The 22,943-nt window shown below is 44.9% G+C and overlaps 1 protein-coding gene across 2 annotated transcripts in view; it reads right to left on the bottom strand.

Moving 5' to 3' along the window:
* ARK2N (arkadia (RNF111) N-terminal like PKA signaling regulator 2N) overlaps positions 1-16,201 on the bottom strand; it is a 44,684-nt gene extending 28,483 nt beyond the window's left edge. Inside the window, exons 1-2 of one of the 2 annotated variants that reach the window (XM_054651936.2) lie at positions 16,040-16,201; positions 755-1,568 (exon numbers count right to left, since the gene is read on the bottom strand). In XM_054651936.2, coding sequence (XP_054507911.1) covers positions 755-1,478 — 724 coding nt within the window. In that variant the 5' untranslated portion in view covers positions 1,479-1,568; positions 16,040-16,201. The remainder of the gene's footprint in view (positions 1-754; positions 1,569-16,039) is intronic. The other variant, XM_077172371.1, reaches the window with a different exon arrangement.
* Between the last annotated feature and the right edge of the window lie 6,742 nt (positions 16,202-22,943).

The raw sequence follows: 22,943 nt of genomic DNA, 5'->3' as shown, positions 1-22,943 counted from the left end.
AACTTTCTTTTGCTAATAAAATGACACTAATAAAATGACAAGAAGGCCCCTATAATTTGCTGCCTTCCATCTTAACACAGATGTGTCAGAAAGTTTAAAGTGTAGAAATTATTGATCCTAACGACATAGGAAAATGGTAACAACTTTGTCTAAAATATTGAAAATTTAGGTGTGAATATAGCTTGGGCACCTGTGTAATCACATCTGTATCCTAAAATAGGTGACCAGCTGCAATCTGAAAGAACTTAGAATAAGGCTAAGCAGGTTTGTCATGCACTGACATGTTGAGCTGAAAGCACAGAATAAGTGCAATAATGGCCAGGGCCTTACTGTTACACAGGCAAGAGGTGTGCCGTGCCATTTCTAACACAGCTGCCAAGCTGTGGGCTTTTTATATTACAGCAAAGCTGGCCACTTATCTTAAGAATAAGATTATCATCATCTAAGGGGATTTGACAGCACTGACATGAGTTCATATAGGCTTACAAAGATCTGAAAAATCCAGAATTCAAAGGTAGTCCTTCCTCCCATTTACCATATCTACTGCTTTGTTGGTGTGCAAAAGTGCACAGGAACCTCACAGAAGAGATTTTTTTAAAATTTGCCCACGTCTTGTTATTACACTGCAGTCTTCAAATTTACACAGAGCTGCAGTTCTCCTGGGTTTTTCTCAAGTGTCACTCATCTAACTTAGCATGACAGCTGAGAAACGATGTCAGGCGCGTTACAGTTCAGTTTAAAAAACATCCTCTACCTGGTATCTCTGCAGTGATTGTCTTGCTGCTCCCTGAAACCTCCTCGTCGTCGTCTGACGAGCTCGTGCTGGAGTCACAGGTCAGGTCACTGTCGCTGGTACTGCTGTCCTGCAGCAGGTTGTACTTCTTGCGAGCAGCCGCCTCCCGCTTCTGCCTCAGCAGCCGGATCCTCTCCTTGTGCTTTTGGCTCCGGTGACCCTTCACCTTGGGAACTCGGCCGTTCTGCTTATCGCTAGACTGTCGGTTTTTCTTGGCAGCCATTGTTGAAGTCTCACTTTCGGACCTGGATCTCCTGGATTTCCTCCCGACCGCAGCTCCGGACACCGCAGAAGGGTCTCCCTCCGCTGCGGCTTCAGCTTGGCAGGGCTCGTTCTCCTCTGCGGAAGACAACGTGTCTGAGTCGGCCAAATGCCCGCTGGAGGAAGGGGAAAGCATGCAGTGGTTAGAAGAGTCACTCTCATAAACTCGGCCACCCGCTGGCTTGTCGCTCTCTGTAGATGCCAGCTGAGACTCCGAGGAGTCCCGCCTCAGCTCCATCAGCAAGCAAGGCATGGAAGAGAGCACTGCAGAGTCTGCTGCAGTGGGCGCGCTGTCCTTCTGAGGTTGTGTCTCCAGTTCTATAGGCCTGTCTTCATCAGGAGCAGTCTCTTGCTTTTCAGAAGTCTTTGGTGGAATTTCTGAATCAACAAGTTCTTCTGCTTTTCCTACTGCCTCCATCTTCATTGCAGAGCAAGGTCCTTCCAGTCTCAAAGCATTGAGCACGTTGTCTAGGAGGCTGGGTGAGCTAGACGTGGTCTCCAGCAATGCAGCAGCCTGCACAGGAACAGAACAGTAGGAAAGAATTACACAAGTAGCTCAGCCTGCTCTCCACAGTGTTACCTTAAACAACTCACTGCTTTTGGTTGCAGACAGAATGTGTTTACAGAGCCCCAGAGTGGTTTGGGTTGGAAGGGACCTTTAACCTCACCCAGTGCCACCCCCTGCCATGGGCAGGGACACCTTCCACTGTCCCAGGCTGCTCCAAGCCCCATCCAGCCTGGCCTTGGGCACTGCCAGGGATCCAGGGGCAGCCCCAGCTGCTCTGGGCACCCTGGGCCAGGGCCTGCCCACCCTCCCAGCCAGCAATTCCTAATTGCCAAGAGCCCAAAATCTGTGCCTGCCCTCTGGCAGTGGGAGCCATTGCCTGGCTGCTGTCCCTGCAGGCCTTGTCCCCAGTCCCTGGGCAGCTCTGCTGGAGCCCCTGGAGGCCCTGGCAGGGGCTCTGAGGTGTCCCTGGAGCCTTCTCTTGTGCAGCTCAACAGCCCCAGCTGTGCCAGGCTGGCTCTACAGAAAAGCATCTTATTGCTCAGCATCATGTTGGCTTTCTTAATTTACCTTTTCCTAGTGAACTCATCCTGTTACACCAAATTATTCTTTCATTTACACACTCATGAAAAATGGTACTGGAGTCACACTGAATGAGGTTGCCAGCAGAACCATTCTGCATGGGAACCTTATATATCAAAGACTTATTAAATAAAGAAGTGCTACTGAATTGTCAGAGGCACAGCTACAGGCTCTGGCTCCAGAGGTGTCACACAGATTGCTCTCAGCAGAGCACCACCATGCTGGTGAGTCACACAAAGATGTTTTAGGAATATCTAATACACCATTCAGGAAGTCCTTGATTGTCTCCCATGCAAGCCCTGGTTATATGAGAACCTCAAGGCTGATTTAGATACTCTCAAATCTGCCAGGAAAGAAGTATTAAATACTAGGGGCTGCAAGCAAAAAACATTATCTATCCGCACCAGTATCCTACATTTTACTTCAAGTTATAATTTAATAAATTGCATTGCTTCAGTGCAAATAAAAAGACCAAGCTATTTATCTGATTGATAACTTGTACATTATCTACCCAAAACTACCTGAAGCAACTTCAAAGAAATTTTCTTGGAGAGATCAATAGTTACCATTCTGTCTTCATTATTCACACTTTGCCTTTCACCTGAATTTTCTCTTGGAATACAACACAGAATAAAGATCCTTCAAACACCACATTCACTTACAGATGAATGGCATGGAACAAATCCTTTACAGCTTCAGAAGTACAGTAAATTATAAATTTATGGCACTTCAAAAAACAAAGTGTAGGCAAGAAAACGCAGCAGTGAGATCTTATCTGAAAAACTACATTTCTGTAGAGGCGGCCAACCAGCACTTGAGCACCCTGAGGAAGCACGGATGGTTCAGAGAGATTTTTCTGTACCCTGAGAATCCTTCTTTGTTTTCCTGATCCATCCCAAGCTGCCTGCAAGCATGTTAGTGTATACATACATGTATGTAATACATAATATAAGGGTACTTCCCTGCTTCTAAAGGCACAGTGCCAAGCTCAGCACTGTCCTGTGTGCCCTAACCCACTCTGAAACTTCATTTTTAGAGAATACTAAAATAGAGTTCATGCTTCCTTCAGGCTAATGAATTAATTGCTGTATGGTGCAAGGAAATGACGAAAACACTCATGGGAGTGAAACACCAGCTAAGGAAAGAAGGGTTGGTTAATATCAGACATCACAAGAAAGACGGAGATGGGCAAGACCAAACCTGCTACATATGAGGAAAAAAACCCACAAACCCGAAATCCTGAACAATAAACTCAGCATATCCCTTCCAAAAAACAGACTAAAATGTTTTTTAAACTAAATATGTTCCTGATATACATGTTCCTCTTTTCCACAATATTTTTAGACCAAAAATATTGTGGAAAAGATACTTTCTGCATACTTTCGCTGAGTAACCCTCTCTTGAAAGCAGCTTCAAAGAAGACTTTCTGGAGACAGTAATTTCATGTAAGCAGTAAACATCATGTAGGAACTAATTTATTTCCAAGGCTACTGCAGAGCACCAACAAACCTAAAAGATGAATACACACATTCTGAGACATAAATGCATGTCAGTAAAATCAGTATTTCTATGTAATTCACTCACAAACATGTATTCTCAAATAATTCTCCTATTATACAGGTAACTAAAACACAAATTTGATGATGGAATAAGTGGAATTTGTTTTGTATCTGCTAGTGCAGCTCCCAGCTTTCCTCTGGCCATGAACTTTAAATTGAAAAATACCTTCTCTGAGAGTTTTGAAATGTACACACAGGGAAAATATTGGTTGCTCAGACACAAACCAAAGGAGTATTAGCTTGGCCAAATGAAAACATACTTAAACATTCATACTAATAACTGCAGAACAATTTCTGCACTGTTCAACCTTTTAGCCTGGGGAGCACAAAGAACAGCTTGACATGAAGCTAAAGGGCAGCCAAAGTCAGCTGTAGGACATTTTTTTCCACAAATGTCCTATTTGGAAACATCATTTACCTCACAGCTCCCAAAGGGGCTATAGCAACACCTGCACTTGCCTTTCCATCTCTCTGGTCTATCAGCCAGAAAAAAATATGTTTCATCTGCACATTGCCACCTTGCTAACAGCTCAATTAAAATTATTTTATTGGAGTTTTTTTAATATTAAGTGGGATGTTTAACTACTCCAACCACACTGGTTTGATCCCTCACACAGTGACTTTCAGTGAGTTGGCAGTAGAGGAGGGAATAGTAATTTCATGACACTGATGTGTTTCTGTGTATATAGAAAAACCCCACATGTTCTGGTAAGGTTTGTACTCTACAGGTCCATTGAACTGGCTCTTTAGACATCATCAATTCCTTTATTAATATATATATATATACACCAGAGCTTTGCCTTTCTCTCAGTGGGAAAAAAATAACCCTACCATGACTCAAACAGACTTTGCTTCACGGAAGAATACAGTCCGTTTGGCAAAAAATATCTATGCCAAGGAAATCCTTGTCTCAAAGAAAGAAAAAAATGTCTGTATTTAGTTCCCTCTGAAAAATGTACAGAACAGCAAGAAGAGACTTTATTGAAAAACTCCCACTCCTTTCTTGCCATTCACCTTTCTAGTAACAGTACTAGAAGAGGGAATCTCAAGGTGGTGCAAGCAAAAGACCATTTTTCTACTGAAATGAGAACACAGAACTGAAAATAAATTGTAATGCTTACAGACACAGATGGATACTTAATTAGATGTTGATCAGAAATGGCATTCTCCTTTTACTGGTGAACAGATATTGCAACGAAAATTTTAAAAGGCAATTTTGTAAAAACTTCTGTGCTTAATTTTTCCAACAGAAACTGTTATTTTCCAAGTCACACATACAACACCAGTGTGAGGAAGCCATTAAATTATCCTGGGAAATATTTTCAAATCATGAACTCATTTGTAAAGGCACACAATTTGTACACTAGGGAATCTGCACTTCAGGGAAGAAATCCAGAAGGATTTTGAAGGTCAGATTTGCAGAGACAGCCCAGCCTCTCTGGGTTTTGTCCCCATTCTTTCCCCACCTAACTGTGACTGCACCACCATATTCCCTCTTGTGCCCACTCTTCTGTGTGTAGATTCCCTTCAATAAGCCAGCAGAAGTCAAAATGAGAAAGCAAGTGACATTTTCTGCCAGAGCTTGCAGGAAGGAGGGAAGGGAGAGCAAGCACAAATCATCCCTGTTAAAAAAAAACAGATCTGATTTAAAGCTGCTTGCTGTTTTGTATCATCACACCTTGAACTCACAGGTTCTGCCTCGAGACAGCAGAAGGTCCTGAGCATTCCTTCTCGGTGCCCTTTGCTCTGGGAAGAGATTTTTGTAAATTTAAAAAAAAAAATTAAGAGCAAAAAGCCTCAGAGGTGATAGTAGCTTCCTAAAGAACTATTTTCACGTAATATGTACTACAGCACAAAGACTTATATTAAAGACAGCAGGTTTCCCAGAGCAGAGTTTCAGGCATCAGATTATAAAAGTAAATAATTTAACAGAGTGTTAGAGCAGTAGATAAGCTGTGTGTCTCTGGAAAGGGACCCAGAACAAAGAAATCCCCAGGGAATTACAGAATTTAGGCACCTGCCCCTCACCCATCTTGCCTGCACCTCTCAGTTCACTGCTGATTTTTGGGGCTTTACAGCACCTTATTGGGTCCTTCTCCATGTCCAGGCAGGCCACCCAACCCATGTGGAACTGCAGCTGCTGCTGGTGGTTGTTGCCTGCTGATCTCTGGTTTGAGCTCCTGGTGCCTCTGCTCCATGGCAGAGCACAGGGAACTACAAAAGCCCTCACCTAGGTAAGCAGTCCTCAGCAGCAATTAAAATATCCATTTGTTAGCCATGTCCTTCCCACAACACAGATAAAACAGAGCTCTGTATCAGCTATTAGGAAGATTAGCTGAATTACACAGCTCAAGGCTGAAGCGTTCATCAAATTCAGCTACTCAGGCCAAGCAATCAACATAGTAAATCATGTGTCATATATTAACAGCTAGAATGTTACTCATTCTATTTACAACTTACTTACTTCAGCTGAACAAGGAGTACCTCTCAAACAGCCTGTAATACTTAATAAACCCCATGACACCCTAACCTTAATTGTACATTGTCATTGTAGGTGTTATTGAGCTGACTAATGATAAAGAATGCCTAGCTTGTATGCACCAAACCAGCTCTTCTTTTTCTGAACCTATGGACAGGACAGATTCTTGTTTTGCAGGTACTAATGTTATCACAGCAGCTTGCTGGAAAACTCATTTTAGCTTATTACTGACACATTTCCTCTTAATCACAGCCCAACAGACCACTTCTTTTCCCTTTCTAACCTTCTTATGCCAATTCTAGCAATTGTTGTAATGAAAAAGAATTATCTAGCAGAACACTGCCTTTTAATGCCCTTTCAGTTGGTGCTGAAAGAAAACAATTTGAACAACCCACCTCCTCTCACCTCTTACCATTCAACTGGAAGATACAGGGGTTTTTTTAATGAGAAACTGTACTTATATTATTGAAGCAAATAACATCATGTACATTCTTTAGGCTTTTGTGACTACAACTGCACTGCTGCATATAAGTTATTTGTTCAGAGTACAGAGTTAACTAGAGATCCTTCCAAATTCTTCCAACCTCACAGCTTCAGTGCCACAGATGTCAGTTATTTTCATCTAAATATGAATGTTTTGATATTTAAAAGGAACTAAACGCTATAATGGCTCATTTCTAAACAATTATTTCCATCTCCACTGGGTTACATTATCTCACATTTACCCAACAGAGATGGAATAAATCAGAGGTGTGAGAGAGGTAACGACAAGCGCATAAAACAGAGGCTAATAAAATTATGTAAAACAGCTGACTATTTTTAAAAATGTAAACACACAGACAAGCTCATTAAGAACTCTGACTCGAACACTTGATAGACTGTGTGTCTGAGGAGGGTGGGCTGGGAAAGGAGAGAAGCTGCAAACAGCCCAGGTACGAAGAGTTGACTGTAATGCATGTATGCTTCAGAATACAGGATAAATTGTTGGCAAAAAGCAAAGTTAGGCCCTCTTCTGACAGAAGGATGTGTAACTCTGAAGTTGTGAAGTGCTAATGTACCTGTCCACTTCTGAAGCTTCACCAAAACCCTCTGCCACTGTAGGGGTCTCAATCATGTTTTCTTTCTTCTCAAATCACCTTCCTTCCCATTGAAAATGAACAGTTAATCCAGTGAACTCACCAGAGACATTTTAGTACAAAAAACACATAGAGATATCAGAGAATTACAGAATGGTTTGAGTTGGAAGGGACCTTAAAAGATGATCCAGTTCCAATCCCCTGCCAAGGGCAAGGACACCATCCACTGGATCAGGCTGTTCCAAGCCCCATCCACCCTTCCCTTGGACACTTCCTGGGACAGAGCATCCTGTGCCAGGGCCTCGCCGCCCTCACAGACAAGAATTTCTTCCTAATACCTCATCTAAACCTACCTGCTGTCAGTTTAAAGCCATTACCTTGTGCCAGAGAGCAGAATGCTTGATTAACTAAAAATGAGTAAATTCAAAAAATCAGACATCTATCAGGAAAGACCGATCTGCACCCAGACAAATGTAGAAATACTGACACTTTCTGGGCTTCCCAGCTTATCCAGCTCCTCCCGAAGATACCACACATTCCTTTTCATCTTCTTTTAAGTCTTACACAAACCAGCGCACTTCAAACAACAGAAGTGAGACCAGCACTCAGTCAATTTAAGTCAAGACAGTTGACTCAGCTCTGTGTGGATGTGTGTGCACGATGCTCCACGGCAGATTTTTCATAACACCGAGCTGCCCCCACAGGGATACTGTGTAATTTATATAGCGTTCCTTTGAAAATGCTGCCCTAAAGCTGACTCACTGGCATGCGATTCTACCTAAGGCACATTTCTGGGAGTGGAGCTGGATCTTTATCAGATGATTCACAAATCAGGCCTGGTAGCAACCCCAAAGAATAGGACCCTTTGGAACAGGCAGGGTACAAGAATTGCAGTACAAAGCAAAAGAAGAAAGGATTAAACTAATTCTGTGTTTTAACTGGTTTTGCATAAATAAATGAAGGTTAAAAACAGGCTGCTCCTACTGAGTGCTCAACAGGCTGCATATACAAATTACCAGGGCCTGAATACAAATTACAAGTGTATGTGTTAATACAAAGCTTTGCAGAGCATCCTTTGCCATCTTGAAAAGCAACATTTTTTTATCCTACATAAGAAGTAAGACTGCACATTTAAATACAGGTTTTTGCATTGTAATGCTTTATGCACATATTCTGCCTCCTTCAAAGGACAGGCAAGTACCAGCTAAGGTTTATTTCACAACTCCACACACAGGCTTCCATAAACATTCACCAGCTGCACTTGGAACCCCACAATAAAAAAATCACAGTCCTTGCACACGGATAAAAGCATGCAGGGTTGGCTCCACTTAGCCTTCTAAAAATCTCCTTTCTTCCTCATAATGAAACCATTTTTCTCAAGGGCACAGCAATTTAAAGTCTACAAAGCTCTCTACTCTAAAAATTAGAGTGGGCATATCTCTATTACTACCTGGTTCTAAAACTTTAAATGACCCACTTTCACATTTTTTCTTTCAATAAAACAAGTGGCAGAAATCAACACAACAAAAGTTCCTTTTTCCCTCTGGTATACATTAGTTTGCAGGAGATCACCCTAAAGAGGATCATCACAGGGATGGACCACCTTTTTCTAAGATACTGAGTTGAACAGGTTTTCCCACTTTACCTATCCATTTCTGTTTCTTGAACGAAATGGGCTCTGTGCTTCCCCACCACATACAAACAGATGTCCTAAAGAAACGCTGGTCTGTTGTTCTACCACGATAAAAGTAATGCTCATGTAAAAGCCACATTTTGAATTGCCTAAACACCACGTAACAAATTAATCCTAGTTTTCAGAGAAGAAGTTAGGAACATTTGAAAGTAATCAACATTGTGTCATTTGCCAACAGCTCCAACTGGTAGATCAGGACAACTGCAATGTAACTTCAAAGTAGTAAATACATCTCAGCAGTGCCATATTCACAGAATCGTAAAGGTAAGAAAATACCTCTAAAATCATCAAGTCCAACCTTCAACTCAGCACCACCACCATGTTCACCACTAAACCGTGTCCTCAAGTCCACCACGAAACCATGTCCTCAAGTGCCACATTCCACAGCAATTTTCCAGCATCTCCACATCTCCCCAAAAGCTCAAGGCACTGAACTAGACTTGCTGTGGGTTTAGGACAGCCCTTTAACAAAGACAACTTATGAGATACTAAGTAACTCTACAGTTTGTAAATATTTTATGGTCAGATGTTTTTGCATGTCTTTGCCATGGTAAACAAACAAAACCAACTCTCAGGTATTTTAAAGTTTCAAAGGCTTTAATTCAACACCAATGAATGTTTTTGCCATAAGGTATAGGGCAGTAAGGTACCCTTTTTATGGTCTGACCATCAGGTGACACATCCAAATTCTACAGAAGGACTGAAAAGGAGCTGCAAGCCCCACAAGCCCTGATCTCAAATAATTTTCTTATCCACATAGCTACTCATAGTATTCAGTTGCTTCTTTAATTTCTGAGCTAGCAGTATCAAATCTAAATACTGCAATAGAGATTTACAGGAGGTATACCACAGAAAAATAAATGGTATCAGTACACTAAAGCAAAGTCATGTGGCATTCAAATGATGAAATTTAACAGCTGGTGGGATGCTCTTGACACCAAGAGGTGCCAGTTGATTTCAGCATCCACCAGCCTGCTAACAATCACAGCGCAGTCTTTACGCGTCCAAAGTGCTCCTAAAAGAGCAAAGGATTCGCATCCCAGGTCTCAGTACGAAGCAAACACAGGTTGGCTCTACAAATGAACAAAAACTACTTTGGGCATTTAAAAAAGAAGAACGGACTGGGTCAAAAGCCAGTCACGTGTGTGATAACCAAAAATGCCTCTAGCATGGGCTTTACTATCTTTCTACAGTATTTACTTCCAGTTGGCAGAGGAGAAGAAATTTGAGCTCTACTTCAAGAGAGCAGACAGACCAGAATGCAGACGTTTCTTTCCCACAAGACACAAAAGACTTTGCATGTATTTGACTGCAGAAATTAAATAACAGTATGTAAGAAGATACCAAGTTACCAGTTACATAAAAAGAAAAAGAAAATTAAAAGGTAGTTTTCAGCAGAACCCTGCAAGCAAGTACTGTCAAGATTAAAAAAAAAATTAAAAAACCAAACATTAATCCCCTCTTTCCCCCCCTTCCCCAAAAAACTGCAAACCAAACAATCCTTAAAACGCATCTTTTACCCTAAAACTACTTCTTACATTATTATTCCTGTTTAGGAAAAAGTGGCTCAGCTGGCAGAACTAATGGTTCGCAACAGGAGACAAACTATATAAACAGCTTTCCCAGTAAAAGGGGAGATGGAAGAAAAAAACCAACATGCATGGAGCCTGGATTATCAATTCAACCTCTTTCCATTAATTCAACACAGCCTTATTGCTGCTGGAGCTTGGAGAGTTCCCTTCAGACAAACAATGATATCCACTACAGGTGTTAAACAGTAAAAAAACCATTTTGATCTTGTAAAACAAACAAGGGAAATCAGGTGTCTGTTATCAAACTCACTTTAGGTTGAGGTGAGGTGTATAAGTAATTATTGAGAGCTTATGAATCCTGGCAAGATATTCAATTAACTTCCTTAGCTCAGTTTTATTCAACAATTCCTTGATTTTCTTTATTACAGTGAGTGGATCCAAAGTCTGTATTTTGCATTTAAGATTACTTGCTGACAACAGTAAGTGGAACCATGAAAAATAGAACTTCACCATGCAGGCTTTCAAACCACAATACTCAAAGAAATACGTGGGTTTTTTCTAACTCCTCACAGATTCTGCACAGGGCTACCAAAAGGTGTTACCTCCTCTGGACGAACCTTAGTTATTGGCAACAGAAATTGCATTTACGGGCTCACGGGCACTACTATCCAAAAGACCATTCCTTCCTACAAGGGCAACTTCATTTCCAAAAAACTTCTCACCAAACACGACGAGGACCCCACAAGCATTTCATCCAACTTCCTTCATTAGGAGGCAGCCTTTAAATCACTGCATTTCCAACCACTAACAGACAGAATTAGTGGGCAACTTTCCTGATCTATTCTTTACCAAGATTTTTTCCTGAAATTGCCAGATTACTTAGAAATGTCTTTCTGGCAAGACCTGGCATTCCAAGAGAGCAGGAACCAGGAGAGTGAGCTGAGAAGCCAGGAGAATTACCAGCTGATGAGAAATCCAAAGTACAAGAGAAGGGCACTGGTGCAGCCCCACCTTGCTATCAGGACAACCTGATTTTTTTTTTTTTCTTCAAGTGTTTGAGCACCAGCCTCACACTGGAACCACCAAAATGAAATAGTCCCAGTGGAAAACAAATTACTGAAATTGTTTCATCATGCAGACAACTGATATTATAAAGTCTGGCTCTTAGTTATTCCCAGCTCTGTTACTCTGAGTCACTTGGCCTCTACCCATGTTGGATGAATGGAACTGAAATCTGCCTTCTCTAAAATAAGTTGTGAAATGCTAACCATCAAGCATCATGAAACAAGACACTAGAGCAAAGAGGCAGCAAGAGGAACAATCAAAGTCTGGGTCTTCCTGCTCGTTTTCAGGAAATTTTGAAGCATCACACGGAAGAGTGTCTTGCAGGACACTGCAGAATCCTCACTATAATGTCAAATCTATGATCCACACACACACTGAAACAAGAAGGTGTGCTTGAAGGAGTCTTCAAAAACTTGCATTTATTTAAAAAGTGACCACCTGTTCCACTTATGACTCAAAAGTTGTCAGATTGAGTATTAACAGCTTTCAAGCTGTTTTCTTGGAGACCAAATATCACAAGGCACGGTAAGGCTGAAGCCTGTACACTATTCTGCTACTTAGATCATTTATAAGTATTGGAGAGACAGACTGTGTGGTCAAATTGATACAAAACCCCTGAACACCTTCTTAAATAATGAGGTGATCACTCTGAAGGTAAAGCTGACACACCTCAGGACCTCCTGGAGCAGTCAGTAATGCATCTGGCACAGAGTCACTGCAACACCTGCGCTGCTGAGCTGCATCTCATTTCCAGCCCAGCGTGAGTGACCCGTGTGTGCCCAGCTGCAGGAGCCAGTCACATCCAGGAGAAACTGCTACAGGCTGCATTCACGCTGATCAGACACTGGGAGAGGCAGCACTACCGGGTGGGAATGGGCAAGCACAGATTAAATTTGAATCCTTAAACAGTAAAACAGAGTAAGCGATGAGGTATCAGTCACAGCTTAGCTCAGAGACAGACTGTGTCCATCAGAGGAGGCAACAGCACAGGCTAATGTTTAGACCATATGCACATTTTGATTTACAGTCCCTTTCATCCAGTTCTCTTTTTGCTCAAAATTGCACATTTGTGGACATTGTGTTCTAAAGCTTGAGTAGCAGACTCAGAACTGCAATATGCATTAAAAACCTGGAACAAAGATGTGACAGAAAGTACTATTTCTGTGATTTGTGTTGTCCAAGTTCCCTGCAATTAACATCTGCTGCCACAGATTCCAGTATCATAAGTTTGGCTGTTCCTGAGTTAGAGTGATAAAGGCTGAACTCCCATTCATGCGCTGAACATTTATTTTGGTTCTGGAAAACCAAAAGTTGTTTCCTTTCCACATAAGGTCATCTCAGAGCAGCAACACACACTGTACCACACTTTATCTCAGAGCTCTTTCCCAGCACTATGCCTGTCCCCCTCTCCCAGTGCTGCTTCATTTTCAGCTCCCATCACCACCAATAATGTTCAAGCCAGCAAAAATATTCAAGTTCTAGTAATTCTTTTCCAGAGTACAAGTTACATGCTGGCAATTATGATATTTAAATCTTTTACTTTGATCTAGTAAATATGTTATTAAATCTGCTGCTCAGTTTCTGTCAATGCTTGCAGTTTTCTAAGCCATTCTGCCAACTGCAGATAAAAACACAGAAGCTGAGATTGACCACAGACCCAATTCTGTCAAAAAAGTACCATGAACAAAACAAGTTTGAAATGTTATACACAAGTACGTGTAGGTTGCTTGAAACAATTCAGTCATTTGAAAAACTTTCCAAAGCTTTCATATCGCCAGATAATTGGTGGTATTTTGGTCAGAGGTAACCAGGGAGTTGGATAACTCAGCGCGCAGCCCCTTCCCCGTGTGGTGCATGCAGACCCCCCATCTCATCAACAGATGTTTCAGTGAGATGTTGATGTACAGGCAGGTCAAAGATGGCACATACATCCTTGGTGGTGCAGGGAGTTGATTTGATAATATACAAGGGAAAGGGAAGAAAGTGAACAGGATCCAGGCAAAGAATCCTGCATTTCAAAGGTAAATATACAGCGAGGAGAAGGAGGTCAGGACAGCCAAGGCAATTATTTCTTGTTGCTCTCATTGAGTTACACCAACTTATCTCCCTAATGTTTGATGTTCAAAGCCCCTCACGATAATCCATATTTACTCTTTGTTCACTGAACCTTAACTTACCCCATTAATCCCACCCCCTCCACAGTGCCCATTTGTCAAAGGCACCCAAACATCCTTCCTACCTCCTTCTTTATCAGCTAGAGCAGGGCAGCATTTTCTGTGTGCTGCGGCTGTTCTCAACTGCCTTGTGGGTGGCTTCAGGTTCCTTCCCGTTTCCCCTCCCTCCACAGCACCCGCTCCTGGTTTGTGCTCTGTGACTCCCTCCGAGCAGGCAGAGCTGCGCTGCCACACACCTCACACCTGTCTGGATGTGCCAGGCCGCAGCCCTTCCTCCTGCCTGCACCTCTTCGCCACGCCAACCAGCAACTGGGCTGGGGAGCAAACAGAAAATAGCTGACACAGTGTAATTAAAAAATTCGAGTGTTTCAAAATGAGTCAGAACTGTTGCCCTCATGTACTACTCGAGCAGAAACACCAGCTGCCCAGACTCACACACTGCCTTCCATCACCTGCTGCCTCCCTGCCCTTGGTTCCCCAGACAGAGCACCAGTGTCCCTGGAAAGCCAGAACCACAGAAAACTGCTTTTATTGGCTTTCAGTAGCCACATAACCACCTCCTTTGGAGCCTGTCTGGACAGCACCAGCCTCCTCTAGATCACTGGAGGTGAGAAATACTCAGAAAATTACTCTTAAGAACGACTGCTGCTGGACAGATGAGCTCCCCACACTTCCTCTCACTGCCTTCCTACCGTGTATCTATTTATATTTATCTATCTATACATACGTGTATATATATATTGGGGGGATGTCTGGGTTTAGCAAACACATGGTGAGCACCTCACTGCTCCCCTGGGCGTTTGCTACAGACCTGTTTGCTCCGCAGGGGCCAGGTTTCCCTCCTCCAGGGCAGCAGGGAAAGCTGTGCTGCCCTGGCAGCCTGGCTCCCAGCACTGGAACCACAGGAGCAGCAAGTGCAGGTGGCACTGGGGCAGGAGAGCCACACGCTGGGGAGCTCAAAGGAGCACCACGCTCAGTTTCCACCTCAAGGTCAAACACTATGTTTTTAATAGATTTAAGCAACTTAGCATGCTTTAAGAGAAACATTTTAAATGTAGCATTTGTTTCCTGTTCCAAGGGGAGAGGCATTACTGTTTGTACTTAAATTTTTAGCTTGAAGAGTGGAAATAGTACAGCCCTTCAAGCTGTAAGTGAAATTATTATTTGATGCTTGGCAAGTACCAGAGAAGATCTAAAACCTAATAAAATCCCTGGGAGGGGGAATGAAAATAAATTTTACATTTTTAAAGGGATGCTCAAGAGTTCAAAGATTTACTTACTCATTCACTTTTAAAAGCTAGAATTACTTGTCAGGGGAAAAAAAAATGTCAAACAGGACTGACTTCTGCCATCTCGACACACAAGTTTTTTTTCAGCTTTTGAAGTGCTGTTAGGTACTTTGTGCTGGTTTAAAGTGCACAACTAGTTACAACCACGACCTTGCTTAACTAAGTTATTACAGTTATAGATTCACCAAGGGATCCACAAACTTTGAGGCAAGCCGCCTTGTTACACAGTTAACAAACTAAGACATAAATACACTTCGATGCTACTTAAAAAAGGTGGAAGCAATGTAAACCTAAAAATAAATTTTAATTTTTTTAAAAACCGGGCAAACAAAACCAAAACAAGTCTTTCAGAAAGTGGCCTTTGTCGTCCAATAACCTCCAGGCAAATAGAGTTACAGTACTGGAACTGGGGAAATAGTTAAAATATTACAAGTCTGCTCAGCCCACCTTGTTTCGCATTTAAAAAGGAACCAGTAGCACAGTTAAGTTTTATATTCCCCTCGGATGGCTGTGCGGCTCGGAGCCACATCTGCAACCCATTAGATGTCAGGAGCCCAAGGGGAACCCGGGCTGGATACGCAACGAGCGACTCGAGCGTCCTTCCCATAGAAAACACATTTTCCCACCAGAGGAACACACCATCCAAGGTAAACAAAGACGCAAAGAAACCCCTGGAGAAGCACAGAAGGGACCCCTTGGAGAAACAAGGGCTACTCTCCAACCCTCCAACAGCTCGCACGACTTCAAAAGTCGTTGCAGGAAGAGAAAAAAAAAAAAAAAAAAAAAAAAAAAGGCACGTTACAAAAGTCCCGGGAAAGACAAAGCGGCCCCCGAGCTGCTCCAGGGATCTGTGGGGAGTTTCGCCCCCGCGGGGTCAGGGCACAGGAAGGCGGAGGGGCCGGGGCAGGAGCAGCAGCAGCGGCGGCGGCAGCGAGACCACCCTGAGGGGCGCAGCCCCCGCCCGCGCCCGGGGCGGCCGGGCCGGTACCGCCCCTCCCCGCGGCCCCCCGCCCGCACGGCAGCGCGCTCACCTGTGCGAGGCTGGGCCCCTCGCGGCCTGCCCGGCGGGGGCAGCGGCCGGGGCATGGGCAGCGGCCGGAGGAGCCGGAGCCGCGGGAGCAGCCGGAGCGGCCGCCGGGAAGCGCCGGGAATGTCACCGCGGCCGCCGCGCCGTCACTTCCGCCCGCCGCGCCGCGAGCGCCCGCGCGGGCCGCCCGCGCCCCGCAGCGACCCCGCGCGGCCGGAGAGGGAACGGCGGGAGCGGCGCCGGGGGCGCGTGTGCGGCTGAGCGCGTGTCCGTGTGTCTGTCCGTGTGTCTGTGTGTGTATCCTTCTGTGTGTGTGTGTGTCCGTGTGTCTGTCCGTGTGTCTGTGTGTGTGTCCTTCTGTGTGTGTGTGTGTCCGTGTGTCTGTCTGTGTGTGTGTGTGTCCGTGTGTGTCTGTGTGTGTGTGTCCGTGTGTTTGTGTGTGTGTGTCCGTCTGTCTGTGTGTGTGTCTGTCTGTCCGTGTGTCTGTCTGTGTGTGTGTCCGTGTGTCTGTCCATATGTCTGTTTGTGTGTGTGTCCGTGTGTCTGTCCGTGTGTCCATGTCACTGTCATTGTGTCAGTGTGTGTCCGTGTGTCACTGTGTCCGTGTGTCTGTGTGTCTGTCCGTGTGTCACTGTGTGTCTGTGTGTCATGTGTCTGTGTGTCTGTCCGTGTGTCATTGTGTGTCTGTGTGCCTGTGTGTCCATGTGTCTGTGTCCATGTGTCACTGTGTGTCTGTGTGTCCGTGTGTCCATGTGTCACTGTGTGTCTGTGTGTGTCTGTGTGTCCGTGTGTCCGTGTTCCTGTGTGCCTGTGTCTCTGTGTGCCTGTGTCTCTGTGACTGTGTCCCTGTATCCCTGTCCCCATGTCCCTGTCCCCATGTCCCTGTGTCCCCGTGCCCCTGCCCCCATGTCCGTGTCCATGTCCCTCTGTCCCTGTGTCCCTGGGTCCCTGCCCCCGTGTGTCTGTGTCCCTGTGTCTCTATGTCCCTGTATCCCTGTCCCCATGTCCCCATCCTCATGTGCCTGTATCCTTGTGTCCCCGTGTGCCTGTGTCCCTGTGTCCCTCTGTCCCTGTCCCTGTGTTCCTGTCCCCATGTTCCTGTGTCCCTCTGTCCCTGTATGCCTGTCCCCATGTCCCCATCACTGAGTCCCTGTGTCCCTGCGTCCCTGTGCCCCTGTGTCCCTGAGTCCCTGGTCACTGTCCCTATATCCCTGTGTCAACCAGCCCTGTGTCACTGCCCCTGTCCCTGTCACTCTCACTGTCCCTGTCGCTCTGTCCCTGTGTCCCTGTCCCTATCACTGTCCCTTACACTGTCCCTGTCCCTGTCACACACATCCCCCAGCACCCCTCACACACTCCGAGCACGTTCTCCCTTCCACACCGATCCTGGCGATCCTGCGCTCCCTGAGACCGCAGAATCCCGGGACCTTTGGGTTTGGGAGGCACCTCTGGAGACCCGAGCCCCGGGGGCTGCATGGGAGGGAAGCGTGCGGTGCAATCAGAGCGACATTGTAATGCCCTCTTTAAACACGGTAATGCACATTTTAATCATTGTAACGCACATTTTAATCACTGTAATGCACATTTTAACATTGTAATGCCCTCGTTAAACACCGTCCGGGGTGTTTCTGCGCCCCGCCGGCTGTCCTGCACAGCTGCAGGTGTTTCCTGAGACTCGGAAAGGTGGAAGGAAATAATTTCAGCACAGTCTGAGTGAGTCCTGATCAGGGCTAGGAGCACCGGGGAAATTCAGGATTTAAGCATTCACCATAGAGCTACTCGTGGCAGGACTCAGTGCCCGGGCTGGAAATGTGTGGGAAATCCACCTGCACTACCACCCAAATCGTGGGCATGGACTCGGGAAAAACAGGCATCATGCCACCCCAGAAGCATTTATCATACTAGGAGAGATGGAGAGGTGCAGCTGGAAGCAGAACCACGCATTCAGGCTTCCACAATTATTTTTTAAACCGGTACTTTGAGAGGTACTTCTCACCAATATGTAAAAAAATTGTCTCGTCAAGGAAGGTGAGTGAATCATTTGTGGTGTCAGCACCAAGGAAAGCACTAAGGGTGAATAACACCCAGAACCTGCATTTCCAGGAGGGAAAAAACATCCAGAACCTGCATTTCCAGGGGGCGAATAACATCCAGAACCTGCATTTCCAGGGGGGAATAACATCCAGAACCTGCATTTCCAAGAGGGGAATAATATCCAGAACCTGGATTTCCAGGGGGATTTAACATCCAGAACCTGTATTTCCATGGGGAAATTACATCCAGAACCTTCATTTTCATGGGGAAATTACATCCAGGGCCTGCATTTCCAGGGGGAAAAACATCCAGAACCTGCATTTCCAGAAGGGGGAATAACATCCAGAACCTGCATTTCCAGGGGGAAAATAACATCCAGAACCTGTATTTCCATGGGGGAAACATCCAGAACCTGCATTTCCGGGGAGGGGGACAAAACATCCAGAACCTGCATTTCCAAGGAGGAAGGGAGGAATAACATCCAGAACCTGTATTTCCATGGGGAAATTACATTCAGAACCTGCATCTCCAGGGGGGGAATAACATCCAGAACCTGCATTTCCAGGGGGGGAATAACATCCAGAACCTGCATCTCATGGGGGGAATAACATCCAGAACCTGCATTTCCATGGGGAAATTACATCCAGAACCTGCATTCCCAAGGGGGAAATAACATCCAGAACCTGCATGTCCAGGGGTGGAATAACATCCAGAACCTGTATTTTCAGAGAGGGAAATAACATCCAGAACCTGCATTTCCAGGGGGGGAATAGCATCCAGAACCTGCATTTCCATGGGGACAAAACATTCAGAACCTGCATTTCCAGGGGGGGAATAGCATCCAGAACCTGCATTTCCATGGGGAAATGACATCCAGAACCTGCATTTTTGGGGATCCATGTGCTTTGCCTCCTGAAAGACACCCGGAGGACACCACGCAGCTCACAGGCAGCCGGGAACAGTTTTGGATGGAGTACAGGAAAGCACAAGGACGCGGGTGGGGAGCATCTGCCTTGGATTTGCAGGAAGAGTGATACACGGGAAGGAGCTCTAAGACTCCGCGGCTGAAGGAATCGGCGGCAGGCTTTACAAAAAGAGAGGAAAAGGAATTCCGAGTGCCATAAGTACCGCGGAATTAGTGAACTGAGCAGGGAGACAGCAGCCATGTGTAAATGTCTGAATGAAGCAAGTGGCATCAAGGGAGAAGGCTGGGGATACATTAATTATTTTAATGGGGTGAAATTACAGAAGGGCATGTCTAAGCTGGGAATCTGTGCAGAAAGCTTTTGAATGGAGAAGCACAGGCTGGAAAAATCGTCTCCCTAAGGGAAGTGGTGAAAGCTTTATTGCCTGAGATTTTAAATGACAGATTAGGGGAAATACCAAGGGACTCATTCTGAAACATCAGGGAGATTGCACTGAAAGATTAGGAAGGGAAGAGGAAAGGCTGGAGGTGGTGCTGGCTCCAGGAATTTTGGGAGTACAGCCCAGCACATCTTCTAGGCTCCTCTGGCTCCACGTTATCATTCTTTGACTGTGTCTGCCAAGAGTGCAATGATTTCAGCGTTAGTTACCCCACAAGGACGTGATAAGAACTCCCCCGCCAGGAAGAAACGCGTTTGAGCAAAGGGAATCTCGGCGCCTCCCCAAGCACAATAGGAGGAAATCAGCTCAGTGCTGGAGCACAACCTTGAGCCACGTTCTCTCGTCAAAGTAAAAGTTGGTTGTGAGAGCATTTTGGCTCATTTGGCTCATTTTGGCTCATCCCAGGCTGGCTTCTCTCAGCCAGCTCCTGGCAGGGGGACACTCAGTCCCTCTGTCCCTGCTCCCCTCTCTTTCCCATCCCCAGGCCAAATGCTTCCCTCCAGCTCCAGCCTGGAGAATGACTTTTCAAGAGCTCATCTCGGAGGCATCCATAGGCACATTACCAAGCATCCTCTGCAAAGGAAGCTTCACCTTCTAAGCCACATTTTAACAACATCCATTTTCCAAGTCTCTGAAATCATAAATGTGCTGCTGAGATCCAGCCAAGCCATCCCCCTGCTGCTGTTGAGGACACCCAGGCTCTCCTGCAGCCACAGCAGTGGCCAAACAGGGACCATGGAAAAGGTATCCAGAACACCACAGTGTTCATCCACCGCCGAGGTACAGCCAGAGTCCCTTTGGGAAGGAAAAGAAATAAAACATTTCCTTGCTGCTAGGTTTTATCAGCCAACATAATCTAATTAACCAGCACAGCTGCTTCGTTAGCATTAGAGGCATATTTATCAAGGGGCTACAGGAAGCATTTATTAGATTAGCTTGTATTTTTGCAGCTGCTGGATGGTTTTTTACTAGAGTTTACACAATTCAGGACCGTGCAATGCTGAAGGACTTCAAGGCAGAGGGAGGCAGCTCCTCCCATGTAGGTGGTACCTGGCAAAGACAGAAGGACTCACAAGTCTCACTTTAAACACACTCTCATTGGTAAATGCCTCTGTGGTGCACATGTGGTGTTGTTCTGTGGGAGAAATATTTGTGAATTGGAGAAGCAGAAACACAGCCCAGTGCTGAAATTCTTTAGAGAAGTGAGCATTTAACAAAATAAGAAATGTTTCCAAAATTGCTTGAAGTTACTAACAGTGACTCCCTGCTTGCAGGCAAAGTGAAGGATTTCCTGCAAGGTCACAGAGACCAGGATCACTATTGTTTCACTGCTGACCCTGTACTTTAAAAATTCAAAGAATAGCTTAGAAATACAAAACATTTCCCAGACCTCCAAGACCCATTCAGTTCTAAATGTAATTTGAAAGAGCTTTTACACACTTGCCATTTGACACATAAAATTTTGCTCATAAGTACCCAAAACAGCATTGAGTATCAAGCTATTTGGAGTGTTTTACTGGAGGTGGTACCAAAGGCAACCAACTTACTTTTAAAATAAATCTTGAAACTTTTAACATTTTTAGTTACTTTTAATTAAAGTCCCATGTTAATATCCTACATCTACCAAAGGATTTATGTAAATGAAAGGAGATTTCTGAATACTTTCAGTCAAAGGAAGATTGGAAAGGAATCACAATGAAATGTTTGCAACAGATGGAGTATTTCTATAGCACTAGCCAAAAGATACAGCCAAAAGAGATTCCAGCCCCACCTTTTGATTCAATGCATTTTAAGTAAAAAGATACATTTTTCAGCTTAGAAGCCTTAAATTTGGATTCTGCATTTCTCTAGCATTTTACTTTAGTTATTCTGGGTTTAGTATCTGAATGTTTTCTTTTAAATAGATTCACAATACTATGCTAGTCTGCAGATGATTTTTTTTTTCCTAAAGGAGTTATTATTTTCCATATTGGCCTGATAAGAACAGTGTGTCAATTTGTGGTAAAATGTGTACGAGTTTTTGCTTGAGGCTCATCCCCATTTTTCACATTGAATTCACAATTTTATTTACTCCTTTTTTGTGTGTGTGTTTTTGGTGAGTTTTTTTGGTGTTTTTTTTTTTTTTTAATTTTGTTTTATGGTGGAATCCCTCGTGTTTTCCAGGAGGAGAAATGAAGCACACACCAATAAAGCACAAACACCTCTTGCACATTGTTGGGAAAATGGAATGTCTGCAGCTCAGCCTGGCCCTGCACCTGCTCTCATCGTGCAGGTGTTAACACAGGTGTCTCCAAAGCTCAGTCTGGGAGCTCAGAGGGGAGCAGCTGATGTGCCCTGTGGGGACAGTGAAGCAGTGGAGGCTCCCCAGCCTCATGTCTCCCTCTCACTTGGGTGATTGTTCCATACCATCCAACAGCCGAGGGTCCAGCTGGCACCCACGCACTGTGACTCCCATGAAAACACCCAACAGCTGCCAGGGCAGAGGGGGGAAGCCCAGAATCAGGGGTTTTCTCAGCCAGCATGGTGTGCTCCTGTCTCAGCAGGGCTTGAGCGAGCTGTTCCTCCTCCAGCATCCCATCCCCACATGGAAAAGCCGGTCTGTTCCAAAACACCAAAGGAAAGGGCTCCCTTAAGGCACTCTGACCAAAGAGAGCTGAGAAACCTTCCCAAAGGGCTGCACAAATCTCGTTTATTTGACTTTTCCCGATTCCCAACCAAGAGCTGAGCAGTCAGACCCGACAGCTGCTTGCTGATTTACGCTGTGTGCGCCGGGGACGGCTCAGCTGTGACACATGGCTCGGATGCAGCTGCTGGGGATTTTTTTTTTTTATTTTCCTCCTTGAGTTTCCAGTGCTAGGAAGCAACACGTGGCTGTGTTTGAGCAGCTCTCCAGACAGTCTGGCCCTGCTGCTCTCTGGATTCAGGCTCTTCACGTGCTGTGAAACAGCAGCAGCCGGGGAGAGGTGCAGCTGCTCCGTGGGCGTGGGCAGGGGAGAACAGCCCCAGGCTTCACAAGCAGTGCAGCATTTCATGATGAGGTGGAGCTATGGAAGTGCCACAGTCCCCAGGAAATCCTCCCAAGCCTGGAGTCATTTATCTCACGTGTGAGATAAAAAGTCTTCCCCTAATCTTAGCCAAGTAAGTCTTGAGGCACTCATTAAAAAGCAGGGCTGGCAGCACCCTCAAGCCCTCATCTATCCCATCTTTGTATCCCAAAGAGTGATTAACACTCCCTCACATTTTAAACACTCGAGCAAATCATTTCTAATTTGCTTTTAAGAGGTTCCAGTGATTAAGATTCCCTAATTGCCAGGCTATGACCTCCAGTGCCTTACACTGGCTTTCTTGTTAGATCATTCTTTGATGTCTACCCAGCCATGTTCTGATGTCTTCCAAGACTACAACTTCTTTCCCCTACCACAACAGGAAAATCAGATTATATTCTTGTTCTTTCCATGTTCAAACACCATTCCCATGGCTTTTGTGTGGGTTTTACTCGTAAGCAGTAG

The sequence above is a fragment of the Agelaius phoeniceus genome, chromosome Z (assembly GCF_051311805.1).
Source record: "Agelaius phoeniceus isolate bAgePho1 chromosome Z, bAgePho1.hap1, whole genome shotgun sequence".
Classification (NCBI taxonomy): domain Eukaryota; kingdom Metazoa; phylum Chordata; class Aves; order Passeriformes; family Icteridae; genus Agelaius; species Agelaius phoeniceus.
This window is presented reverse-complemented; position numbering and strand designations above follow the sequence as displayed.